The sequence below is a fragment of the Suricata suricatta genome, chromosome 17, assembly GCF_006229205.1.
Source record: "Suricata suricatta isolate VVHF042 chromosome 17, meerkat_22Aug2017_6uvM2_HiC, whole genome shotgun sequence".
Taxonomy (NCBI): Eukaryota; Metazoa; Chordata; class Mammalia; order Carnivora; family Herpestidae; genus Suricata; species Suricata suricatta.
The window spans coordinates 42,363,201-42,388,852 of record NC_043716.1 but is presented as its reverse complement, the minus strand read 5'-3'; the positions used below and the strand labels follow the sequence as shown (position 1 = coordinate 42,388,852).

The 25,652-nt window shown below is 46.8% G+C and overlaps 1 protein-coding gene across 4 annotated transcripts in view; it reads right to left on the bottom strand.

Moving 5' to 3' along the window:
• Positions 1-16,545: 16,545 nt before the first annotated feature.
• The window catches only part of MYL4 (myosin light chain 4), a 28,929-nt gene continuing 19,822 nt past the window's right edge, over positions 16,546-25,652 (bottom strand). For all 4 annotated transcript variants that reach the window (XM_029928028.1, XM_029928029.1, XM_029928027.1 and 1 more), the window contains 5 exons: positions 19,786-19,935; positions 18,370-18,543; positions 17,807-17,884; positions 17,204-17,248; positions 16,546-16,708 (listed from right to left, as the gene is read on the bottom strand). In XM_029928028.1, coding sequence (XP_029783888.1) covers positions 17,220-17,248; positions 17,807-17,884; positions 18,370-18,543; positions 19,786-19,935 — 431 coding nt within the window. In that variant the 3' untranslated portion in view covers positions 16,546-16,708; positions 17,204-17,219. The remainder of the gene's footprint in view (positions 16,709-17,203; positions 17,249-17,806; positions 17,885-18,369; positions 18,544-19,785; positions 19,936-25,652) is intronic.

Sequence of the window (25,652 nt, the reverse complement as noted above, 5' to 3'; positions counted from 1 at the left end):
GCAAGTTGAAGGGGACAGCGGAGGAGCCAGGGCACAAAGGGTAGCTGGGCTTCCTGACCCTGACCTTGGCACTCCAGCTGCTCATACCTTGTTCAGCTGGGGAAGAGTCTCTAAGCCATGTTAACAATGTTGTCATTGCCCTGGCACAAAATCCCGATCACACGGCCTCGTCACATGTCTGCCTACATATTTATTTATTTGCTCAATTCCCGCAATTGTGACCAATGTCCCAATCACCCAGGTGTCTCCTCAGCCTGGCTCTGTTGGCACCAACACAAGGTGGGCACGGGCTCAACACACCTGCTGTCCCCAGCCCCAGCCCCTTCAGCCTGAAAAACTTCCTTGAACAAACCTTGCAGCGAAGGTTTTCTGGCAACAAATATGCTCAATTTTCATTTGCTTTCCCCTCGTTTGCAGTATTTCTTAGGTCTAGATTTCTACCTCGACAGCGGTGGGGGAGGTGGTTTTTGTTGTCCTTTAGAGATGTACTACTGTTTTCTGGCCTCCACTGTTTCTGATGAGAAGTCTGCCACCTCTAATGTTCTTGTTCCCCTGTCTTTTCCCTCTGTTTGTTTTGAAATCATTTACACTTACAGAAAGATTGCAAAATACTGTAGGCTTCTCTCTTATCCTTCACCCAGTTTCCTCTGTTAACATCTTATGTTATCAACTCATAATTATCAGATGCAGGAAAAATAACATAGACACAGTAGTATTAACTAATCTATCTGGATACAGTATTTGGATTTTGCCAATCTTCGTCCAAATGTCCTTTTTCCAGTCTAGGATCCAATGTGACATGTTCTCAGTCTATTTCTTTCCTCACCTTGACACTTTCGTGTCAATTATTAGGCCAGTGATTTTATGGTTATGTCCCCCAGTTTGGGTCTGTCTGATGTTTTCTCATGATTGTATTGAGGCATTCTAGAAAGAATACCACAATAATGATGTGCTCGTGGACACGTCATATCAGGAGGTACATGCTGACAGTCAGTGTGTCTTGTTCCTTTTAATGTTAACCTTGGTCACATGGCTCAGGTGGTGTCTGCCAGACTTCCTCACTATAAAGTTACTACTTTCCTCCTTGTAATTAATAAATATTTTGCGGAAAGACACTTCAATATAAATTACCGTTTTTCTTCATACTTTCACTAATTTTAGCACCTATTAATAGTTCTTGAATGCTATCAGTTACACGGTGTTTGATTAATAGTGATTCCCACTTCCTTTTTTCCTTCCACCACTATAAATTGGAGTTCTACAATAAGGAAGAGTTGCCCCTTCTCTCTCATTTAAAAATTTTAGGACGCCTGGGTGGCTCAGTCAGTTAAGCGTCCAACTTCAGCTCAGGTCATGATCTCACAGTTTGTGAGTTCGATCGCCACATGAGACTGCGCTGACAGCTCAGAGCATGGAGCCTGCTTCGGATTGTGTACCCCCCCTCCCCCCGCAACCTCTCTGTCTAACTGTCTCTCAAAACTAAATGTTAAAAATGTTAAGTAAATAATAAAATATTAATTGAGCAATGATGCTGGACACTGAATGTCCATTCTGTGGTTTTCCCAAATGCCAGTGGGTAGAGGGGAGGAGTGTTCAACCCATGACATGTAGAAGATCTTCTCTAAGATCCATTTGAGAGGCAAAACTTACGTTCTCTGGCCCCTGGCCTGGCCACAGGTGGGCTGACACCAAACCAGAGATCCTTCCCCTGTGCTCTCGTCACTTACCTGCCCCACTGCCGAAGCCCCATTCCTGTTGAAAGACCCTCCTTGGGTCAAGCTGACCCTAATGAAAAATTACCAACCATTGTTTCACTCTCCAGCCCTTCTGCTTGAACAATCAAGGGTTGGGAAAATTGAGCTCTGGGAGTCCTAAGATGTAACCCATAAATTATACCTTAAAGGTTAACTTGTTTTCTAAGATGCTGTTGCTAGATCCCACCCTTTAACCACAAAGTTCTTGCCTCTGTGCACCTGCTTCGCCTCCCCTTCGGACCTGTGATTGGTCACTTCAAATTTCTCCTGAGACAAAGAACTCTAAAATTGATAGGTCTCTACAAAATCTTATGTTTGTGTGTCAGAATGTGATTAAACCCCATGTAATGCTGTAAACTATGATTGGTTACCTCAGTGGTAACTTTTTCTCTTTGCTATAGCCTATATAACCCCTGAGCTTCCGCACGGCGGCGCTCTCTCCTGAGGACTTGCCAACACCCAGGGGGCGCCATTGGGCCGAACTAGAATAAACCCATACACCATCTCCCTTTGTGTCCTGCGTGTCACTCTCGGTGACTCTCTTCAGGAGGGAAAGGTCTAACACTGTTCAGTTCCTCATTGTCCCCCACCATACGTTGGAGGAACCAGGTTGTGGCCATTTCCTAGACCTCTTGCCTTAAAAGTCATGCTTTACTTCCCATTTGTACTGAGAGTCAAAAGCCTTTGGATTAAGGCCCTTCCCCTACCTCTTACTAATTCTGTGATCTTGAGAAAGTCCAAGTCTTCTCTCTACTCATTTCCTGTATCTGTAAAAAATAACCATCTGGCCCCTGCCCTTTCCTTCACCACCAATCCCACTCTACTTCTAACACCCACCCCTCAACACACACACATCATTAGGAGGTTCTGTGAGACCAAGGATATGAAAGTGCTTTGGAATCCGAAAAGCACAGAGGAATATGTAATTATTATTGTTACTATTTGTGGAGTTACTGTAGATGTCTCAAGGCAAGTCCATTTCTGTAGTTAAGGAGACTAAGTGTGGAACAGCTTATTGGCTCAGAATCTTCTCCTCCTACACATCTGGCAGAGCCTCTTCTGTCCATTGAGAAAAGGATGACCTAACTGTTCCTTTGGCTTCAAGTAAAATGGGCTTTTAAGAGTCCACAGTGACTAAAAATGGTATAACTTGGAATTTCTAGGCTCCCGGGAGCTCTCTAAGAAAGTACTCCTAGATTTTATCCAGGTGGCTGGGAGGAGAGGAGCTCAGCATTGGTATTTTACATTCATTCACTAGCACATATTAAGTACCTGCTATGTCCAGGTCCTTCTCAAGATACGGTAGCAAAGGACACCAGGCCCTCCTGGGGCTCGAGTCCAGTTGGGCCCAAGACAATCAATTTCTGTCTTGGAATGCATCCTCTCGTGAACCAGCACTATCTCTGCTGAGAAAAAAAAAAAAAAGTGAGAGCCCAAGGACTTTCCATCCCAGCTTAGCATGCAAGGGGCACCTGGCCAAGACTGGATTCGCGCTCTGTGCCCACGAAAGCATCGCATAACTGCTTACACTCCATCTGAAACCAACCCAGGCCCTTTCCCCACCCAGCCCTGAAGCCAGGGTAATGCCTTGTTCTGAAACAGGGCTGCTGCTTGGCTTCTGGCCCCAAATTCCTCTTTTGGCATCTTCCTAAAATCTCCGGTCTTTGAGATTCTGCTCCAGTGAATACAAGCTTGTAGCTGGGCTCCAGACACTTGTCTTAGCCCTTTTAGGCTCTCCTTGCTCGCCTTCTTGAGAGAGAGTAATGTAAGAATTGAACTCACAATAGTCCGGTGGCCAGGATTCAAATCCTAGCTCCACCATTTGTTAGTAACCTGGGGCAAGTTACTTAACTTCCCTAGGCCTCCGTCTGCAAAATGGGAGGGGGGGAAAAATGAACAAAAGTCCATTAGCACAGTCATGCTAGCATGTAGTAAGTATTCAATACATATGAGCTAGTTTTTCCACCTTAGGATCAACTCATCTCTGCTGCGTTCTAGGTCAAAATCCCTAGATTCTGCCTATGGGTCAAGACACCCACGGCTTCTTTTTTGCTCCTATGGCTAGGCCCCAGGGCAGTGTTGGCCAGATTAAAGTGGGAGGACATTATAGGCTGCAGGTCGGTTGTTGCTGGTCAAACTGACCGTCTTGTACCAACTCCTAGGTCACGTTCCCTGCCCCATACCAATCTGTGGTTGATCTTTGGCATATATATAATGGTATGTTGCATACATACCCTTCTTTTGTTTATATGCCTCCTTCTTTACAAATATTGATTATCTTCCTTAATCCTCATAATAACTTCTTTTACAGAGGCAGAAAGTGAAGCTTGGATGGATAAAGAGGCAACTAGTGGTAGTAGTAGTAGTAGTAGTAGTAGTAGTAGTATTTTAGCTGCCATTTATTTTTGTGATTATTATACACAAAATTATACTAAGAATTTTTACTTTGTCAGCACGAGATAGGCGTGGGAAGCCTGACCTTACCAGTGAAAAAAGGGAGAGTCAGAGATGGAGGACTTAGCTCAAGGCACCAGGTAGAAGGTAGCAAAGCTGGATTGAAAAACGGATTGATCTGGGTGCCTGGGTGGCTCAGTTGGTTAAGCCTCCGACTTTGGCTTAGGTCAGATCTCACATTCGTGGGTTCGAGCCCTGCATCAGGCTCTGTGCTGACAGCTAGCTCAGAGCCTGAAGCCTGCTTCCCGTTCTGTGTCTCCTTCTCTCTCTGCTCCTCCCCCTCTCATGCTCTGTCCCTCTCTGTATCAAAAACATTAAAAAATTAAAAAAAAAAAAAAAGAAAAACAGGTTGATCTGATTCTACAACCCATTGTCTCACTCACTATAAGTGTGGGTATAGGATGGCAGACACCCCCAGACATTTCAGGTGGGTGTTGCTATGTTAACAAGAGAAATTCCTATTGGAATAAGATATTTTCATACTGCCCATTTCTGAGATAAAATTGGGAAGTCCACAAAAACTGTAGGGTCTCTGCAGTCTACGTCAAACTCAGGAAGTCTACTCCAGGGAATTATGGTCCATCAAGGTACACAACGCCTTTTTTCCCAGAAAAACCTTCCCCCTTCCTTCCCACCCCCCTACAGCTGCTCTATTTCCAGGTCCTGACCACTTCCTGTCTTGACTATTATAAGAAGGTCTCAGCCATGCCCGGCTGACTTCTGAGATACAGTAGCCACACCGGAAAAACCTGGGCACTAGACCAAGGTCTGGGCCAAACAGAGGGCCTCTGGGATTCAGACTTTCCCTGAAAGGATGACAAAGACTGTGATCTGGGAGCGTGAGCGGCAGTATGGCTCACTTCCCCATGGCTCTGGCTGTTTCCAGCTCCGTAAGACTTGTGGTCCTGGGCCCTGACCTGGAAGCCAGGAGGCCTGAGGAACTGAGGAAGGTGTGGAGGGGGAGAGCCATGCCTCCTTCACTTTCTCCCAGGCCCCCAGCAAGAGGGCAGCATGACCTCTCTGGCCCTCCCTCCCCCCACTCTACTCTCCACCCCTCTCGCTCCATTCTCCTCCCCTCAGGGGCTCACACCTGTGACCACCCCAAGGGCCGAATTTCCCATCCCTAGCTAGGTTCTCCCACTGCCATTCATCTGTCCTCCTGATCCTGTTTCTTTGGTCCTTCCCTAGGAGCTCTATACCCTCACCCTCTCCCCCAAATGCTCAGAGGAATTTGTATGTCATATAATCTTCAACTGAGACCATCCTACTTTAATGAATGCCTTGTTCTTTCTGGAGATTTCCAGAATGCGATGTTTCCTACTGCTTCAGAATTCTTACTGGGCAATCCACTGAATAAGCTAAGATGACAGAGTGGTAACAACTTCATAGCCAACATTTACTGAGGGCTTATTTAAAAAAAAATTTTTTTTAATGTTTATTTATTTTTGAGAGAGAGACAGACAGAGCGTGAGCAGGGGTGGGGCAGACAGAGAGGGAGACACAGAACCCGAAGGAGGTTCCAGGCTCTGAGCTGTCAGCACAGAGCCTGACACAGGGCTTGAACCCACCAACTGTGAAATCATGACCTGAGCTGAAGTTGGACGGCTGAGCCACCCAGGTGCCCCTGTTGAGGGCTTATTATGTCACAGCCACTGTGCTAAATGCTTCATACATGTTACCTTGTAAAACCCTCACAGAACCCCTTAATGAGATGAGTATTGTTTTCATCCGCATTTTTCAGATGAGGACAATAAAGTACAGAAAGGAACAGTCACTTGCCCAAAGTCACTCATTGTTAAACCATAGTCCTCAGCTTCAAAACCTGACATTCCAACTTCTGAGCCCAAACATTCAATTAACAAGCCACATCCAGGACCCTTCAATGCCTACTCCCCACAAAAGTGGTTGATAATTTGGGACACTCTGGGAGGGATCACGGGTGCCCTTTCAGGCATGGGGACAGAACTTTCAAAGTCCCTCAAACACTAATTGGAGTGTGGCAGCAGATGGAGGACACACACATGATAAAATTGCCAAAGTTTCAAGAAATAAGCCACGAGGGTTCTAAGCCGTAAGTCCCAGCCCGATCTGTGGCAATTTTTAATTGTATTTTTTATCGAGATAGAAAAAAAAAAAGCAAATAAAAAATGCTGGAGTGATTGTGTATCAAAACCACTCCTGGGGCACCTGGGTGGCTCAGTCAGTTGAGCGTCTGACTTCGGCTCAGGTCATGATCTCACAGCTCGTGTGTTCGAGCCCCGCTTCGGACTCTGCTGACAGCTCAGAGCCTGGAGCCTGCTTCGGATTCTGTGTCTTCCTCTCTCTCTGACCCTCCCCCAACTCACACTTTATCTCTCTCTCTCTCGTTTGCTCGCTCAAAATATAAATAAACATTAAAAATTAAAAAAAAAAAAAGACTACTCCTAACAAGTCTAAACCTGCAGGAAAAAAGAAATTTAGTAACCTATCCACCCAAGCGGCAAATCTTATCACACCAGTGACTCACCGCCTCCCCCACTCTGCCCTGGAATACTTACTCTCTTCCTGTTCCATCTCCCCCACCCAGCAACCCTCAAGACTCAGCTCAGATGCCCCAGATGCTACAAAGAAAGGCCAGCAGGACAGGGTCACTGGGGAGGTGTCCCCTCATCTCACTTTCTCAACTGGAGCCGGGAGTAGCACTCAACTGTACCTTTGAAGTCTGCTCCCTGGGAAGGGTCTCTGGTCACTTCTTTACTCCAAATCACTTCAGTATTTTGGAGTTCATAGCCACTGGCTGGTTGGTTGGTTGGTTGGTTGGTTGGTTGGTTGGTTTTAACCTGCTGGCAGGCTTGTATACACACAGCTATGGGGTGAGGGACTCAGGGATGGGGAGGAGGATCCAAGGAAGGCAGGGGGACTATAGCTGGAAACTCAACCCATGCGTAGGCAGCAAATGGATGGGGATCTGATTCCTGAAGCTTCTGTTCTCTCACTAAGTGCCCTTGTGAGGCTTAGCCTCTATTAACCTCAGTTTCCTCATTTTAGAATGGGGATAATCACATCTGCCCCAGGAGTAATAACTGAAAAACAAATGAGGCACCTGAGTGGCTCAGTCAGTTAAGCGTCCAACTCTTGATTTTGGCTCAGGTAATGAACTCATGGTTTGTGAGATCGAGTCCCGTGACAGGGTCTCTGCAGACAGCACAGAGCCTGCTTGGGATTCCCTCCTTCCCTCTTTCTGCCCCTCCCCTACTCATATTCTCTCTCTCTGTCTCAAAAATTAATAATTAAAACTTTTTGTAAAAAAAGGAGGGGGCACCTAGGTGGTTCAGTTGGTTAAATGTCCAATTACGGCTCAGGTCATGATCTCACTGCTTGTGAGTTCGAGCCCCATGTCGGGCTCTGTGCTGACAGCTCAGAGCCTGGAGCCTGCTTTCGATTCTGTGTCTCTGTCTCTCTCTGCCTCTCTCTCTCTCTCAAAAATAAATATTTAAAAAAAAATTTTAATTAAAAAAACAGTAAATGAACATTGCATGCAAAGTACAGAAGAGCATTAGCACAGGGCAGGAATGCAGTAAAGACAGTTGCTGTTATAATGAACATTATTTCTTCTCCATTTGTTTGCAAAGTATTTCTGTTATTTTGGAGAGTTTTCCAGGAAAATAACAATTCTTGAGTGCACTTGCCATGATGAGCACTGGGTGATATACAGAATTGTTGAATCATTACCTTGTACACCTGAAACTAATATAACACCATATGGTAACTACACTGGAATTAAATTTTTTTTAAAGAATACTTCTTTCATTTTCCTTCTTTTGCTAGAGTTGTTCCCTCTTCCTAGAATATTCTTCTCCCCTCTAGAGCTAATAGTTTCTGAGTCCTTACAATGTGACACTGTTTTAAGTGCCTGACATGTGTTAATTCCCTAATTCATCTCCTAATAACCAAATGAAGTCAGTACTACTATTATATCCATTTTGGAGATGGGGAAACTGAGCCTCAGAGAGGTTGAGAAACTTGCTGGAGATCACACAGCTCCTAAGCATAGACCCATTGTGACCCTGAGACTATACTCTCTCTCTTTTTTAATGTTTATTCATTTTTTAAAGAGAGAGCATGAGCAGGGGAGGGGCGGAGAGAGAGAGAGGGAGATAGAGGTCCAAAGCAGGCTCTGCGCTGAGAGCAACAAGCTTGATGCGGGGACTCGAACTCACAAACCGTGAGACTATGACCTGAGCTGAAGTCGGACATTCAACTGAGTGAGCCACCCAAGCACCCCCTTGAGACTCTACTCTTAACCACTGCTCTACCGCTTCTGAGTGTGGATCAAAATCACCCCCAGCCTCTATACTTTCAACACCAGCTCCAACTCCTCCAGAGAGCCTTCTGTGATCTCCTGACTGGAAATAAGCCTGCTTCTCCCTTTCAAGTTCCCCCACTTCTTTGCCAGTATCAATCTTACAAGCCTTTGCCTTCTGCTTGGTATTTTCATGTTTGTGCACAAAACACATCTTAGCTTACCTATCAGTCTTGATATTCCTCGAGGGCAAGGATCAGATTCTATTCAATTTCCTAAACCCCAAAGTCCCGGCACAATGCCAGCTTTTTCTTTATAAGAGATTAGACACTGGCAAACTATCACAAACACGAAATTCTAAGGCAAATGAAAAGTTGCAGTACCAGCAATAATATGCACTAGGTCAATGTTTGTGGAACTCTTCACAATCCAACTGGTGACTGTGCTGTCAACACCGGATGTTTGGCTCTGGCTTCTCCATAACATGGAGGCACAGAGGAGCTGAGTTCAGAGAGTGAGTGTGGGCGGAGACAGAATGGGAGAAAGGGTAGTAGAGCTCAGGTGGCTACCTTTTAAATCTCCTTTGAAGAGACCAGCCCAGCCACATGTGCTGTTTCCAGTCTTCAGGTGCTAGGAACAAAGTCTCATATGCCCACAGGGAAACCTGAGACACAGACACCCCCAAGCCCCTGTCCCTACACTGACTGTGGCCTTTAGTTGTCAGATGCACCATAGAAGATGTATATAAACACAGAATGACTAAGTTCTTGTAGAAAATGCACATACTCTCTTGGGGATGACCAAAAACTTATGAGATGGGATTCATCTCCATTTGACAATGGATTCTGTCTAAGAAAAATGAAACTGCTAGGAGAGTAGGCATGAGAATGCTGACCACCAAGGCTTCTCTGCCTCTGAATTTGGCACACATCACTCCAGAGTACAGAAGATTCACATCCACAGGGAACCCACTGTTTGAGAACAGAAGCCCGGAGGATGCCACCGAATGTGATTAGGAAAGAGAGAAGTGACGGTAGAAATTCAGTGAGCTCCAGCTCAGGGGTGGGGGTGGAGGGTGCACACCCAGAAAGATCCAGCTTGGTAGGAACACATAGTTCCTGAAAGTGGGGCCATAGAGGAAGTGGAATTGCCTCTTTAAACCTAAATGTGACTCAGGGAGATCTGGGAGAGAGGCAGAAGTGAAGAGAGTCCTTTGAGAAGTGGGTGAGCTATCTTAGAAGCCATGGTAGCCTGGAAGGAACGCTGACCACACCAGAGGCAACGCCAAAACATTCATGGAAAAGATAAACAGAATCCCACGAAGGCTCTGAAACAACGGTTCTCAACCTTTTTTTGGGTCTGTGACCCCTTTGAAAATATGATGAAAAGTATAAATCTTCTTGGAAAAACATGCCCACAAGGGACTTTTACAGTTAAAAATCTCTAGCACTAGCAAGATGGATGGTATTCAAAAGCAAATCGCAAACAAATAAGGCAATAGGTGGGGGAAGGGGCCCCAAAGAGGCTGATGGAGCTGAGGAAAGGGAGCTCTGAGGGTTCTTATCCATAAAGGAGGGGCAGCCGAGGGTTGACTGTGAACATAAACTTGGGGCATAGGTCTGTGAGGAACAAGGCCAAGAAGTCTTAAGTACTAAATGAGGTGAAAGTTTTTTAATGTTAGGATTAATAAAAATATGAGGTACATATGTTCAGAGAAAAAAAGAACAAGAGGGTACAGTCCTCTGTGCTGGCAATTTTGACCTCAGTTCCATCTTTTCTGTCCAAAAGATCCATTTCCAGACTCTAAAGTGTGCAAGTAGGGCACCTGGGTGGCTCAGTCGGTTAAGCGCCCAATTTCTGCTCAAGTCACAATCTCACAGTTTGTGGGTTCCAGCCCCACATTGGGCCCTGTGCTGACAGCTCAGAGCCTGGAGCCTGCTTCAGATTCTGTGTCTCCCTCTCTCTCTGCCCCTCCCCTGCTCATGCTCTGTGTCTCTTTCTCTCTCTCTCTCAAAAATAAATAAACATTAAAAAAATTGAAGTGTGCAAGTACATTGCTAAGAGAGAACAGAGCCCCAGAAAGAACAAGATAGATAGCAACTGGCGACGTTAAATGAATTCAAGGATCTTGGCCTGGAACAAGCACCTGCCAGCAGGCCCCTCAGCTGAGGAAAGAAATGCCAACTTCTGTCATGAGGAATGTTCTTACATCTTTTCCGGGTTGTTTTGGAAAGCAAGTCCAGACCCAGTTGATACAAATCTCAGAAGTGTAAATATCAGATTCTTACTAAGAAGAATATCAGAGTTGTTCTCAAATGGAATGGGTTACTTTAAGAGGTAGTGAGTCCTGTGTCACAGTAAGTATTCAAGTGAACTGTGGGTAGTCATGTTCCAAGGCTTGGATGGAAGAGTTTGAACGAGAGGTCTCTTCCCAACCTGGAAGTCTATAATTCTGTGGTTCTACAAGGTTAGGGGAGAAAAGAAAGTACTTTCCCTCTTACCTTTAGATTTTTAATCTCTTCTCTACCTCTGAATTTGGCACACATCACTCCAGAGTACAGCCCTGCTCAACCTTCCATCCTCTATCTCTCTTCCTTTCTCCTTGCCTCTCATCTCATTCTCCAGTTCTTTCTCTCTCTCTCTCCCCTTTTATTCTTCCTTATTTCTTTTTACCAAATCCTAAAAGACAGAGACTCTGGTTCTAGTTGGTGGAGATCCAAGCTTGCCACACCTCTTCGGTGAAACCCTCCCTGACTACATCTCCTCTGAGCTCCCAATGCTCTGCAGGATCCCAGCCCTCTCCCTTGGTCCAGAGACTTATACTGCCTGGTGTCCTTTCTTCTATTTTGTCTTTTAACATAGTTTAACTTTTCACATTCAGGTTGTTTGTCCTACAGTAGAGTGCAAACTCATGGAGTGGAAGACCATGAGTGACTTTGTTTTGTTTTAATCTCCCAAAGCACCTACTATTGGACACCCCATAGTTCTTCTGAGTGAATGAATGCTTTTTACCACCGAAGGTTCTAGATATATATGCACAACAGCAATGAAAAGAGAGCAAATGGACAAAAACGAAATAACAAGAAGTTTGTCAAGTTCTAAATGATCTGTATCAGAGAGCTGGAAGGGATTAACGATGAGCTAATCATCCTCCTCATTTTGCAACCTGTGGAACTGAAGACGAGCACGGATGTGATTTAGGAGCCGACTGGACGTGTCCAGAGTAATGTCCTCTCTTTGACCCCTTATTGCAAAATTTGTGGGATTACTGAAGCAACTAATAGTTGCGAGTCTCTGAAAGTGAATAAAACCCCCATTTTCCTGAAGGCATAGTGATGGACTGAGTGACTTCTTAAGGTCCCTTCTAGCCCAGCCTCTGCTTCTGGGGTCCATCTGTGTGATCACACACCTGGGCGTCCCGCGGAAGCACGCCGCTGCAATCCTGCCATCTAGCGGTGTGAGGTCGATATTGCACCACCAGCCGTCTCCACCAACACACCTTCCACCTGAAAGCCCTAGTAACCCAAGGTTTAGAGGACGCCACCCAAACACGTGACGGCACTATGCCAAATGCTGCTCTCAGGTGATTACACTCCACTAGAAGTCTCCAGGGCCTTCTCTAGCGCTGATATCTTTGGTTCCAACTTGGCAGCTGTGTTAAGGAGACTAAATTGTGGCCATCGATAATTAGCAGAGACCTCTGGCCATGAGGAAAGGACGGGGGTGGGGAGCAGCCTGACTTGGGTCTTGAAGGGTGGGAATCATTTGTGCAGAAAGAAGAGCACACATCAGGAGGGAGGAATGAGATGGATCAAGGAGACGTGGGGGCAAGGAGGGAGAGAAGGAGAAGGAGGAAACAGAATGGGGGAGCAAGGGAAGGGAAAGAGGTCAGCTGGCTACAGCAAGCGGTGTCCTTAGGAGAGTAGAGCCAAATAAAGGGAGAAACTGACAGAAACGTTCGGGAATGACCAGTAGCTTTTGGGGAGGTTTTGTAAGTCCTAATTGAGGAAGCAACTTCATGAAAATGGTGTTCTAGGAATATTAATATACCATGATACAGCCTTCGCCTGGAGGGGGGAATTAAGAGACTAAAGGGTGGAGTTTGTTGTTATTATTCTGTCATGTCTTAAAAATCTTAAATGGGGATAATGACTTATCTCCCAGGTTGCTATGAGAAAAAGTGATGTGAAGTGCTTAGCACAGCACCCAGCACATAGTAGGTGTTCTCTGAGTTGATAATGCTCTTTATTATCATCTCTCTGAAATCTGCCTTCGGCCTCAGCAGACCCCAATCCATATTTACCTTAGCTCTAGTGACTGCTTTCCCCATTTTGTCTCCAGGGGGCAGGACCGGCTCTAGGCTCAGGAGCCAGGGCGCACACAATGACCTTTAGATGAGAGGTGAGGAAGGGGCAGAGCAGGGAGAGTGTAAGAAGGAGCCTTCCCTAGAGCTGCCTGAGTCCTGCCTTGGTTCATCCCCCGTGCCAGTGGGAACTTTCAATGAAGCTACCCATCCTCTCTGAGCTGGAGCAGGAAGCCTCGTCTGCGGCATCTGTCTGCAGGGTTTGGGGTGATGAGGAAGCGGCCCAGGGTCTGTGTTTACTGTCCCAGTCTCTGGGAGACAGGAAGCCTGGCTTACGGGCACATTCAGTCGCCTTGTCTTTCCACAAGGACCATAACTGCCCATCATCCCATCCGGATCGCATCATTGCTGGCTCCAGGCTAGAGCCTGCCACCCACCAGCACAGGATCTGGGATGGCCCTTCCCCCTTCCCCCAACCATCATTCAACCTCCTGAAGGGCTACCTTCTTAGGTCCACAGTCGGCTACCCCTCAGGGTGGTGGAAGGGACCAGAGTGGGCTCAGTCCTATTCTTATACATAGTCTACTATAGAACTGAATTATGTTTCCAAATTCAGTTCCCAAATTGAATTCCTTAAATTCATATGTTGAAGCCCCAGCTCCCCACCAGCAATGTGAAGGCGTTTGGAGGTGGGGCCTTTGATAATCATGTTTGGGCAAAGTCACAATTGTAGAGTCCTCAAAATGGATTATATTCTGTCTTTCTTCCTCTCTCCCTCTCCTCTCTCCACTTTTTCTCCTCTCTGGGAATACAACAGGAAGACAGGAAAAGAGTCTTCACCAACCGAAGCAGGCTGGCACCCTGACCTCAGACTTCCAGCTCCCAGAACTGTGAGACATACATTGATTGTTGTGTAAGTACCCATGGTCTGTGGTATTTTGTCACAGCAGCCCGAGCCGGTGAAGACACAGCCTGAGTTGTGGTTTGAAATCCTGGAAGTCAGTCCAAAGCAAAGCTTGGAAATAGGTCACCTTTCACCCACACCTCTTCCAGAGGGGGTAAGTGCTGAGCCTGACGGGCGCGCCAGGCCAGAGGGAAGCTCTGGAGGGAAGGGGTGACGAGAAGGACAGGAGTTTCTTCTGTCTTCGCATGTGCAGGCCCAATACCACAGAGGTCGTGCTGGTACCAGAGGAGGCTCACTGAGTAGGAGATGCTTCCAGAACTCCTCCTCCTCTAGTAGCAGTGGTAGCGGAGCCAGAGCAGCCATCTTAGACCATGAACAGAGGTCACATGATAAAAGGAGCCTGGGTGCCGAGGACTTTGTGCAGAATGGCTGCCATCCCAGCTCTGGACTGCCAACCTCTGGACTTCAATGGGAGGGAAAGAGGAACTTTTGTTTCTTTTAAACCACTTTTGGTCTTTGTAACTCACAGATGAATATAACCATAACTGATACTGTGTTCCAAGAATGTTAGCTGTTCTCTGGCACATAATTACAGCCATTTAATGTCTGTCTTCTCCTTAGACTGTAGGCTCCATGAGAGCAGGGTCCATGGCCGTACAGTGAATCCCCAAGACCTAAACCAGTGCCATCCACACATCAGGCACCCCGTATCTATTGAAGGAGTTGGTAATCCCTGTTCAAGACCTTCTTTCTTTCTGGGGCTGAGCACCAGCCTTGGGGCATCTTTACCTTTAGGTCTCACTTTGAGCCCATCTCCCAGGGAAAATCTTCCCTGTCACACCTCACTTCCTTCTGGTTCCTCTTCTTACAGGCCCCTTGCAACGACACTACAAGTTACAAGGATGAAGTCACCCTGCTGCTGTGACCTATTTGGCAATCATTTCCTGGTTAGTCCCTGGATGCTTCTGCCATTGCTGAACTGGGCCATATGCTACTTTGGCAGGGAAAACACTTTCAGTTTTGTAATCATTGGGAGTTTTAGCCCCAATTCCTTATAAATGCATATAGTGAACAATAAACACTTCATGAGGAAAAGGAGGGAAAAAATCTGATGAGGCTCTGACATGGAAGACGAATGTCAGATTTCAAGTTGGGGATGGTGATTTTTTAAAAAAGAGAAATAAGTAAAGTCAAAAAAGAGCAGTCAGAACAGTAGAGAGCAAGCAAGAGTGAAGACTCCCAAGAGCCTAACTTGGAAAAAATTTCAAAGGCAGGTTGGTGTTGGAAATGGGGAAAACATGGGATTCTGGGAAAGCGGACTCAACTTTCATTAGCTGTGACCTTGGATAAGTCACTTCACCTCTAACGATCCATTTCTTGTATTTTTAGAATTAGGTCTGGCTCAATAAGTGGTCTTCTGGTTGTGCTCCAAGGAGCCCAATTAGAGACTCCAAGAAGCTGGAATCCAGCCCACCGTCTCGGCCAGAGAGCTCAGTTCCCATCAGCTTCATGATTGGCTTCCCCGTAGAATAGAAGTTAGTTTGAGCAAAAGGCTTTAGAGCTAAAACAGTTTAAAAACCACTGGAGTCAACGACCCCTCTCACAACTACATAAAGATCTATGGTTTTATGATTCAACCAGTTTGCTCCCAAAGCGGGAGCCCTCTTCAAAGAATAAGGCCTATACATGGGCCTTGGTCTCCTCCTCCCAGCCAGACTGTAAATTCTGAGAAGGGTGAATTTGGACTGTGGTTCTCCGCTTCCCACAACAATCTTCCCATTTGGGCTCATGGAATCTCAACAATGGCTGGATTTCTAGATGTTCCACAAAGTTCTGTGGCTGGCTGCCCCAGCAGGGCAGCAGAAAGGCTGTGAGGAGAATCTGATCCACTCTGGGGAGTTCTCAGGGTTAAAGGACCCCCATACAAGGGTAACTGGGCCCTGGAGCTCCCATATATGTGTTTCTGCTCTTGGGTGTGTTGTCTTTAACTTCATCACATCCTCCATCTCCTTCCCAATCCTGGTTTTCTCATCTCTCTCCTTTTCCCACTTGCCCTTCACTTCTCCCCTGCCCTCCCAGGCGGAGGTCTGTGATCCCTCTGACCCTGACACTTTCCAGGGCCCTGAGCTGGAGTCCTGGGTATGGAGCCCAGGGTTGAGCAGCGAGTCAGGGGGATGTCCAGGATAAGCAGGGCTGAATCGGGTACCAGGGTCTTTGTACTCAGGGAAAGAGGCACTTACAGGGGGCCATGTCAAGAAACAAGGACCATACACAAAATGTGGTTACATACACGCAGTGGAATGCTATTCATCATTAAAAAACAAGGAAATTCCCACATAGGCTACATCACGAATGAACCTTGAGGACATTATGCTGAGTGAAACAAGCCAGATGCAAAAAGACAAATACTGTATGATTCCACTTCCATGAGATATCTAAAGCAGTCAAATTGATGGACATAGAAAGTAGGATGATGATCACCAGGGGCTCAGGGGAGAGGAAAATGAGAGCTAGTGTTCATGAATATAGAATTTTCAGTTTTGTAAGATGAAAAGGTTCTGGAGATTGGTTACACAACAATGCGAATATACTTAACACTGTAGACCTATACACTAAAAATGGTTAACATGGAAATTTTATATTATATGTATTTTGTCTCCCAGATGCCAGATACTACTCATTTGTCTGAGGAATATGCATGAAAACTCATCTCTCTCTCTCTCGCTCTCGCTCTCTCTCTCTCTCTCTCTCTCTCACACACACACACACACACACACACACACACACACATACACACACATACACACACCTCAATTAATTACTTTTAAAAAAACAATTCAGAGACCAGTTAGAATCAGATAATTTGGCCCAGGCTCGCCCCATCTGTTTATTTACAGGGAGTCCTTGGGGCTGTGGGATAGCGGTTAAGTCCAGGAGCCCAGCTCCAGCTCAGTCACTCTGGGCCTCTTGCTTAACTCGTCCCAGAAAGGCTAAGGCCAAGGGCCAGGCACCTGAAAGAAAGTGCTAGATGAACCCCAGCACCTTATCACAAACCCCACACCCCAATCAAGATAGGCCTCAGCCCAGGGGAGCGCAGGGGAGGGAGGGAGTAGGAACAGAGTTCAGAGCACCGGCCAGGAGCACTCTCTCCTCTCCCCAGGACCTGGCTGTCTCACATGCAGGAGCCTGTACAGGAGGCCCAGGCCTAAGGGAGTGGTCCTGCCTTGAGAGACCCTAAGACAGGCCATAAGGTCCTACTGATGAGGGTCAAGATAGGGTGCAGAGACCAGGGAGAACGCATGGCCAGGCTGGAAGGGAGCAAGGGCAGGAGGCAGGAGCACAGAGAGCAGAGGTAGGCAGACCAGGCTGCTTTCCCATTGTGACCCCCCGACCCTGGTTTCCCCCTATGGGGTTGGGTTGGGACAAAAAAGCTCCAGAGCATGTGGTGGTGTTTGGGAGCCCCTGGCAGATCCCAGAAGGGACCAGGAGGGAGAGGCCACACTCACCCTGGAGGGGTCTGCTTCACCCAGACATGATGTGTTTGACAAAGGCTGGAAAAGAAGACAGAAATCAGTCACGCACTTGGCACCTCCCAGCCCCTGGGACCTCTTCCTCTCCTGTATACTGCCAGATTTCCAACCTTCCCACCATCCTTTCCCCAGACTATGACTCTTCTCTCTTATTTGGGGTTGATGGGGAACAGCTGGAGGAAGAGACAGACCCTCTCTACCTGTGTCTTCTCAGCTGACACTCGGACATGGACAAAATGAGCTACATTGTCTCTGCTGATCCCCACAATCTTGAGAAAGGTACCAGCACCACCCCATTGTTCAGATTAGAAAACTGAGGCTCAGAGAAGGTAAGTGACTTGATCCAAGTCACACAGCTAGCTTATCACAGATCCATCTCCAAACCCTGAGCTCTTTCCATTATACAATGCTGTTCACTCCAAGGATGGAAAAGAACACCCATTGGGAGCTGACCATCACCCATCTGGTGCACACAGCCTCCAGGCCCTGGATCTGTTCTGTCCTATTCTGCAGATGCGCCCAGCCCAAACTGTGCCCAGCATGCCTGGGTGCCCACGGAAGTGAGGCATAACCCGGTACCTTCGTAATTGATGCAGCCATTGGCGTCCTCTTGCCCAGCCAACAGCTGTTCCACCTCAGCCTCGGTCATCTTCTCTCCTGGGGTCGGAGAAGTAGGTTCTGAGTTTCAGACGACCGAAGAGGGACAGGCAAAACCCGAGCACCCCCTCGAGTCTCAAGGCCCAAGGCTCCCCAGGTCTGGGAGGTGGACATCCAAGCTTTGGAAGGGGAGCAAGGGGTCTTAGGGCCCTCCCACTCTCCGAGACCTCTCCCTCTGCCCTACAGCCAGCACTGGGCCAGCAGACCAGGACCTCAGTGACTGAGGCAATGACAAGAACAGAAGCCCTGGGTCCCACATCTCAGGCCTCAGCCCTGCCTGTTCTGCCAACCTGCTTTCCTCTCCTCCCAAGCCCAGCCGAGCAAACCCAGTTGGGGAAGGTTGTTCCTACAGAGCCTGGGGAGACAGGACCTGAACCAGGATGTGATCCGCAGGACACAGGGGCCCTGGGCCACCCCCAACGTGTGCCACTTGGGCACTTCCCACCCCTCCATCCCTCCCACTAAGGCACCACCAGCTGGCATACCCAGGGTGGCAAGGACATGGCGAAGCTCGGCGCCCATGACAGTGCCGTTGCTCTCCTTGTCGAACACACGCAGCCCCTCCACAAAGTCCTCGTAGGTGCCCTGCTCCTTGTTGCGGGAGATGTGCTGCAGGATGGGCAGGAACGTCTCAAAGTCCAGCATCTTGGCATTCATCTCTGCAGGCAGGAAGGGAAGAATGTGCTGGGGCAGAGGGTCCACAGGGGGCTGTGCCCCAGCTCTGCCAGGCCAGGGCCAGGGCAGAAGGGAACAGCTGCCATGACTCCCACCCAGACCTCTCCGTCCTGGTGGCCAGCTAGGCTGGGGAGCTGAGGGTGGCCACAGTAGGATCTGAGGGGACCCAAAGGGTCACTGAACCAGGCCTCACATTCACAAGGTAGACTTGTGACATGTGACAGACAGGTTACAGAGGTAAACTGATAGGATTATGAAAAAGAGAGTTTTGCAAAATTCTTCCTCTGAGTCTCATTACTAAACCACATTGCCTGGAGCAACTCTGAATCAATAATTTTTATAAATTTGCAATCCTTCTGTGACTAGCCTACTTCTCCCATGTTGTAGTGTGTTAAAAGCTTTCATTTTTCCATACCACAAGTGTTGGCAATTCTTTCTTTTATAACATCATAGGAATCTCCAAAAATGGAAATTCCAAGACATCTTTTAATCTCTAAGCAGGCCTGCTGGTCCTCTGGCCCTTTCCTGCCCACATCCTTCACCCCACACTGCTGTCTTCACCAGCAAGAGGAAGAGGGCAAGGATCCATATGGGGCCCAGGAAGCCTCTAGAGATTCCTTCCCTCCTCCCCCACCGCCTCCGGTGCGGGGGGCTCTAGCTAGATCTGCCTGCCCCGCCTACCACACCTCTCAGAAGGACATGTGTGTCAGAGCACCTGTTAACCTTACTACCGTACATGACAAGTGACATTCACAAACGGGACACATTTCCTTGTGCCACTTTTAAAACTCATTCCCCAAAACCAACTGAATGCAAATGAGCGAAAGAGGTATCATTACTGAGCTCATCTTGAGTCTGCTCTAACTTCTATTAAATGAGTAATTTGCAATCTTCAGTGCTCTGACTCATTAGAAACAAAGTATTCATGACACAACTCATAGTGGTCACAGGACATTTCAGGGTAAGAGCAACTGGGTGCGGGGGTGCGGGCAGGTGGTTCATGGTCAGATCCCCACCTCGCCTCCCTGCACCCTCGAGTGTCAGAGGAAGACACTGAAGCAACAGAATGTCCTCCTGCTCTCCAGGAGCTCTGACTTCACTGGGAAAACAGGAACAGCTCCTAGCCTGGGGAGGGGGGCTGGCCTTGAAGGGTTAAAGTGGGAGAAGAGAAAGCCCCAGGGGCCATGGGACAGACAGAGGAGGTGAGCTACAAGGTCCACACTGACCTTCAGGCTTGGGCTTGCCCAGGACGCGCAGCACCTCCGCGTTGGTGGGGTTCTGGCCCAGTGCCCGCAGCACATCCCCACACTGCCCGTAGGTGATCTTCATCTCCCCGGTCGGTGTCCGGTCAAACAACGAGAAAGCCTCTTTGAACTCTGCAGGGAGAAGACCTGACTGCAAGCCCCTGGGCGGAGGCTCATCAGCCTACACCCACCCAGGCTGAAGAGCAGCTCAGTGTGGTTGATGAAACATGTGTATTTCCCTTCAGCCGTCATTTCAGCCCCTCCGTGGAAGCCACCCCACACCATCTTCTGACAATCAAAGGGGCGTGCTGGAGACTACATGACCTGCTCCAGCGCTGGGCCTGGGGTCTCTTCTATCAGTCATGGTCATAGAACCTTAATGTCTCGCCTACCCCACGGCTCCCATCCACCCACCACTTCCCTGCCATTTTCGACAGGCAGGCACCTTCCCCCTGCTGTAGATAAGGTGCCTGCCTGTCGAAAATGGCAGAGAAGTGAAAATAGCACTAGCTCAGAAGTCAGGGTTCCCGGGTTCTCATCTTGGCTCTGCTGAGTAGCTCAGAATAAGCCCAGCCAAGATTCAGTTTCCTCTGTGAGTGTCAAAGGAGGTGGCAGTGTGTGGGGGCACACTGCAAAGTGATAAGACCTGTTCAAAAGCTGGCTTTTCCAGTACTGCCTTTTCCAGGCCAGACAAGCTGACCTGGTGGGGACAGTAAGAGCATCCCAGCTCTAACACTGATCTGCATGTGGCCTTAAGCAAACTACCAGCCTCAGTGGGCCCAACTTTTTTAGCTCTAAGCGGGGACACAATGTCCACTTGAGTGGGTTGCTGGGGTGCTGGGGGGGCGGGGATTGCCAAGTGCGCCAACCATGTTGTCTAGTGCATTTTAAAGGAATCAACAAATGGAGGCTATTGTATTCCCTAGTTCCGGAGCCAGCTCAGAGCTGGGACTAGACTCCCTAAAGGCACCAGGTCAGGGCCAAATTAAGGCACTCCTGGGCCTCTTGCAAAGAACCTAATTCCTCATTAAGTTGGATTCAACCAGTTCATTACTGGGGATAATCTGGACTGGGAATGGCAAAAAAAAAAAAAAAAAAGGTTTACTAAATAGGTAGATTAACAATTTAAACCAAAGAAGTGTGAACCACTTAGGAAGAAAGCTGCTTTTAATCCTCACCAAGTCTTTAGAAACACTTATTCCTTAGAACTGCTATTGGATTATTTACAAATCATTCTGCACATCAAAGCAAGTTCCCCCAAGATGGTTACTTGCAAATCTTTTTTGGGCTTTGTAAGAATTTAAAAAGATAAAAAACCACAGGTCTTTCAACTACTGAATAATTGAGTTCAAATTCCATTGCCATTGTTTACTAGCTGTGTGACCTTGGGCAAGTAAATATTTAACCTCCATAAACCTCTCCTCATCTATAAATGACACCTACCTCATAGGGTTCTTAAATTACATTCAAATTAAATATGATAATGTATGTTAAAAATCTTAACAAAATATCCAGTGTATATAGTAAATGCTCAAACAAAGCTGTTAGTATTACCTCACTACCACTTAACTATGTGATCCTGGCCAGGTCGCTTAACCTCACTGAACCTTGGTTTCCTCCTTTGCCAAAACGAAGTATTAGGATTAGAAGGATTTAAAAAAATTTTTTTTAACTTTTAAGGCAATGAGCATGGCTTCTGGCACAAACTTGGTGCTCAATGAATTATGTAAGCCGAATCTGAACTCAGACTTTTTGATCTTATCTTAGTTCATTCAGAAGAGTGAGGTCAGAGTTAATAAAAGAAGGAATCCCTTCATCAAAGAACATAATGATACTGACTAGGAGGGTGGAACATGATGGGGAAAAGTGATACGAACAATGACCTGTGATTTGATCCCTTATAATGGACCAAGCTCTGCACTAATGATGTTGTATGGACATTTCAAAAACCTTCTGCTATAAGTATTGCTACCCTTATTTATAGGCCAATATGCACGTGACTTCTGGCCAAGAATTCAGGACACCAAGGAACCAGTGAGGAGGGGGGAGGAGGAGGGAAAGACCTGCTGTAACTGCTAATGCTCCAGCCTGCCGCAGAGCCTAGTGTGCACGTAAACCCCAAACACTAAAGTTTAGGGCTGCTGCTAGGTAGAAGACCAAGCCAGTGTGATCTTGGGGTATATGAGAGGTGATGTTCGTGGGCCCAGAAGAAACCTTTTCTCAATAGTCTGTAGTAGTCAGGTGCTTACTAGAGCAATGAGCAAAGGTGGTAATCCCTTCCTACAAGATTATGGAAATCTGGAGAAGGACTGGTAAGTCAATAGTTAGAAGTTAATTCCTATGAGGAAAAAAAAGCAGCATAAAAAAATGGGGCCAGGGCACCTCAGTGGCCCAGTTGGTTGAGCGTCCAACTTAGGTTCAGGTCATGATCTCTAGGTTTGTGAGTTCTAGCCCCACACCAGGCTCTCTGCTGTCAGCATGGAGCCCCCATTGGATCCTCTGTCTTCCTCTCTCTGTGCCTCTCCCCCTCTCATGCCCCCCACTCTCAAAAATGAAGAACCATTTTGTTTTGTTTTGTTTTATTTATTTTTGAGAGACAGAGAGAGAGACAGCGAGCAGGGGAGGGTCAGAGAGAGAGGAAGATACAGATTCTGAAGGAGGCTCCAGGCTCTGAGCTAGCTGTCAGCACAGAGCCCCATGCAGGGCTCAAACCCACAAACAGTGAGATCATGACCTGAGCCGAAGGTGGACACTTAACCGAATGAGCCACCCAGGCGCCCCCCATTTTGTTTTAAATGGAACCATATCACCTGGAGAATATAAAGCTAAGACAGGACTCAATAACTATCTTCAAACAGATGGAGGATATGTAGAGGATTCTGAAGAGAGTCACAGAATTTCTGAATTGAAAAGAACTAAATATTATTACTTTTCCAATAAGAAAATTGAGGTTCAAAAAAGTGACTTGCCCAAAGTCTCAAAGCCAATAGTGGCAGAATTAGGGGTACTACCAAAATATGATTCCAAATAACATTCTTTCTAGCATACCACACAAAACCATCTTCAGCTTCATCAAAGAGCAAATGAAGAGATAGCAGGAGTAAAATTAAAACAGAAACAATTCCAATCCGAAATAAGGAACAACACCTTCAAGGTCAGAGGGATGACAGATTGAAAGGAGTTAGGCCACAGCCCTAAAAATCTTCACCAAAGAAAAGAGGCAGCCAGCTGTCCCCTGTGGCTTTGACCACAATTCCCACTTGGGAAATGAAAAGTTGGTATCACTAGTTGACTTTCTAGTCCTCATGAGTACCACAATGCTCATGTCTACACCAAAGTATATGCTTAACTAAAATACACTGAAGTGAGTTTTAAGTATTTCGCAGCACCCCAGACTATTGACTGAAAGCGAGTGTCCACAGAGTGTTGCAAAAGCAGAGTCAGATTCAATTCACGAGTTTCAAAATGCATCCGCTAGTTCTTGTGCCCTGTTTTTGGGTAAACTGGCATCACTTTTTGGGAAGGCAATTTGGCAGTAACTGTTACAGTTTAAAATGCGTGTATCCTTTGACCCACTGCTAGGAAGGTCCCCTGGGGAAAGCATGCTGATACCCCCCCCAACTGGAAACAGCCTGAAGGTCCATCACTGCTAGCCTGATTAAATTAAAAGGTGTATCCATTCTTTTTTAGAGAATGTAATTCTTAGGGTGCCTGGGTGGCTCACTCAGTTAAGCATCCAACTCTTGATTTGTGAACTCACACTTTGTAAAATTGAGGCCCGAGTAGGGCTTTGCACTGACAACATGGAGGCTGCTTGGGATTCTCTCTCTCCCCCTCTCTCTCTGCCCCTACCCACCTCAAAATAAATAAATAAACTTGAAAAAAAATAATGTAATTCTTTTTAAAAATGAAGAACTGTTTGTGTTAACTAAAAAAGATACCAAACTGCAATATTAAGTAATATATATTGGGGGCCTGGGTGGCTCAGTCGGTTAAGCCTCCGGCTTCGGCTCAGGTCAGATCTCACGTTCATGGGTTCGAGCCCTGCGTCAGGCTCTGTGCTGACAGCTAGCTCAGAACCTGGAGCCTGTTTCCGGTTCTGTGTCTCCTTCGCTCTCTGCCCCTCCCCCCTCTCATGCTCTGTCTTTCTCTGTATCAAAAATAAATAAAACATTAAAAAAAATTTTAAGTAATATATATTATATATTAGTAAATCCAAATATGAATTAAGTAGAAGGTATAGGACAGTATGTATCACATGACTCAATATGTATAAATTTTATAAATACGTACTAGTATATCACTATATTTTTCTCAAAGGACATGTAGTCTTATTAACATTGGATTTGGGAGAGGGATCAGCACGAGAGTATAGCAAAGGGAAAATATTTTTATTTTTCATTTTTTACTTTTAAGTAGTATATGTTTTTTTTAAGTAGTTTATTGTCAAATTAGTTTCCATACGACACCCAGTGCTCTTCCCCAGAAGTGCCCTCCTCCATCACCTCCACCTCTTTTCCCCCCTTCCCCTTCAGCCCTCAGTTCGTTTTCAGTATTCTAGTCTCTCAAGTTTTGCGTCCCTCTCTCTCTCCAACTCTCTTTCCCTCTTCCCCTCCCCCTGGTTCTCCATTATATGGATTTTTAACCATTTATTAGTCTACTTTTTAAATTTATAGTGTGTGTTTAAAATCAAGGGGTTGGATCAGAGGACCTTTCAAGGTCCCTCCTAACTCTCAGGATTTTATGTCCTGCAGGTATCTGGTGGGGAAAACAGAGGGGTCAGGTGCAATGGCAGTGAGCCCAGCTATGAAGCAGATATCACACAAGGAATATTCCATTCTCAGAACACCAGACTCCTACCGGAGATGGCCAATAATCAGGTTGGAAGGTAGGAGATCTTGAGGCTTGTGTTGAAGCTGCACTTAACACTTTATCAAAGATGGAGAAGGGTTGGTGGTGGGGATCACAGGTGGGCTAAGTACCCCGAAGTCACCACTGGCCCTTGCCCCTTTAGTGGGTGAGCACCTTGGAGGGTTACAGGATGAGGGGAGAGGATGCCGGTGACCTAAGGAGGGCTTTCCAATACCAGGAACAGAAATGAGAGTTCTAAATATCTTGGATAGTAAGTTTTAGGGGTGAAGCGGAAAAAAAGACATTTGTGCTGTGCATCTATTATGTTCCAGGCAGTCTGGCAGAAGAGGTGAGAATTCAGGTCTGGAATCAGATGGCCTGAGTTTGAATCCTGGCTCTACCACCAACTCCCTGTGTGAGACTGGGCAAACTACGAAACCTGTCTGTGCTTCAGTGTTATCACTGTAAAACGGGGATAGTAATAATCTCTACCTTATGAGGTTATTGTGAGAATTAAGTGAGTTAATCCACGTAAAGTACTTAAGAAATAACACATTTAGGGGTGCCTGGGTGGCTCAGTCGGTTGAGCGTCTGACTCTTGGTTTCCATTCAGATCATGATCCCAGGGATTTGTGCTGGGCATGGAGACTGCTTAGGTCTCTCTCTCTCTCTCTCTCTCTCTCTCTCTCTCTCTCTCTCTCTCTCTCTCTCTCTCCCCCCCCATCAAACCCTCCCCCCTCCCACTCACTCTCTCTCAAAAATGAGAACATATCTGTTGTAATTGAAAATGGGCACACAGGGGGTGCCTGGGTGGCTCAGTCGGTTAAGCCTCCGACTTCGGCTCAGGTCAGATCTCATGTTCGTGGGTTCGAGCCCCGTGTCAGGCTCTGTGCTGACAGCTAGCTCAGAGCCTGGAGCCTGCTTCTGGTTCTGTGTTTCCTTCTCTGTCTGCCCCTCCCCCTCTCATGCTCTGTCTCTGTATCAAAAATAAATAAAAC